This window comes from Egretta garzetta, unplaced genomic scaffold (assembly GCF_000687185.1).
Source record: "Egretta garzetta isolate BGI_Z169 unplaced genomic scaffold, ASM68718v1 scaffold100, whole genome shotgun sequence".
Taxonomy (NCBI): Eukaryota; Metazoa; Chordata; class Aves; order Pelecaniformes; family Ardeidae; genus Egretta; species Egretta garzetta.
Window position 1 is genome coordinate 1,904,427 of NW_009258265.1, and position 832 is coordinate 1,905,258.

General features: G+C 65.6%; 1 protein-coding gene across 1 annotated transcript in view; it reads left to right on the plus strand.

Moving 5' to 3' along the window:
* Window positions 1-832, plus strand: part of GHDC (GH3 domain containing) — a gene marked incomplete at its 3' end in the record, with an annotated part of 15,149 nt that overhangs the window by 11,292 nt on the left and 3,025 nt on the right. The window contains 2 exon segments of the mRNA XM_035903522.1: window positions 10-199; window positions 202-831. Of these exon segments, the coding sequence (XP_035759415.1) occupies window positions 10-199; window positions 202-831 (820 nt within the window).

The window sequence follows — 832 nt, forward strand, 5'->3', positions numbered from 1 at the left end:
GCCGCCCAGTGCCTGCGCAAGACGCTGGGGGAGAAGCTGTACCTGGAGCCCCCCAACCCCGCCGCGTCCTACCTGCCTTCCCCAGAGCAGCTCAAGGGCCGCATCCTCATCAAGGGCAAGAAGCTGCCACCCGGCTGCGAAGACAGCGAGGGGGAGGTGTCGGACGAGGAAGAAGGCTGGGAGCTGGCGCGGCGGCTGGGGAGATGTGTTCCTTCAGCGAGGTGGAGGCGGGACGCTTCGCCAACGAGTGCCCGGCCGAGCTGGTGAGCTACAACAAGCGGTTCCTCTCCCGCGTCTACCCCAGCCCCATGCGCATCGACGCCAGCAACATGAACCCCCAGGACTTCTGGAAGTGCGGCTGCCAGATGGTGGCCATGAACTACCAGACGCCGGGGCTCATGATGGACCTGAACGCGGGCTGGTTCCGGCAGAACGGGGCCTGCGGCTACGTCCTCCGCCCCGCCATCATGCGGGAGGAGGTCTCCTATTTCAGTGCCAACGCCAAGGACTCCTTGCCTGGGGTACCTGCCCAGCTCCTGCATCTCAAGGTCATCAGTGGGCAGAACCTGCCCAAGCCCAAGGGCTCAGGGGCCAAGGGGGAGGTGGTGGAGCCCTACGTCTGCGCTGAGATCCATGGCATCCCGGCCGACTGCGCCGAGCACCGCACCAAGACGGCCCTGCAGAGCGGGGACAACCCTGTCTTCGACGAGAGCCTGGAGTTCCAGATCAACCTGCCGGAGCTGGCCGTCCTGCGCTTCGTTGTGCTGGACGACGACTACATCGGGGATGAGTTCATCGCCCAGTACACCATCCCCTTCCACTGCCTGCAGCC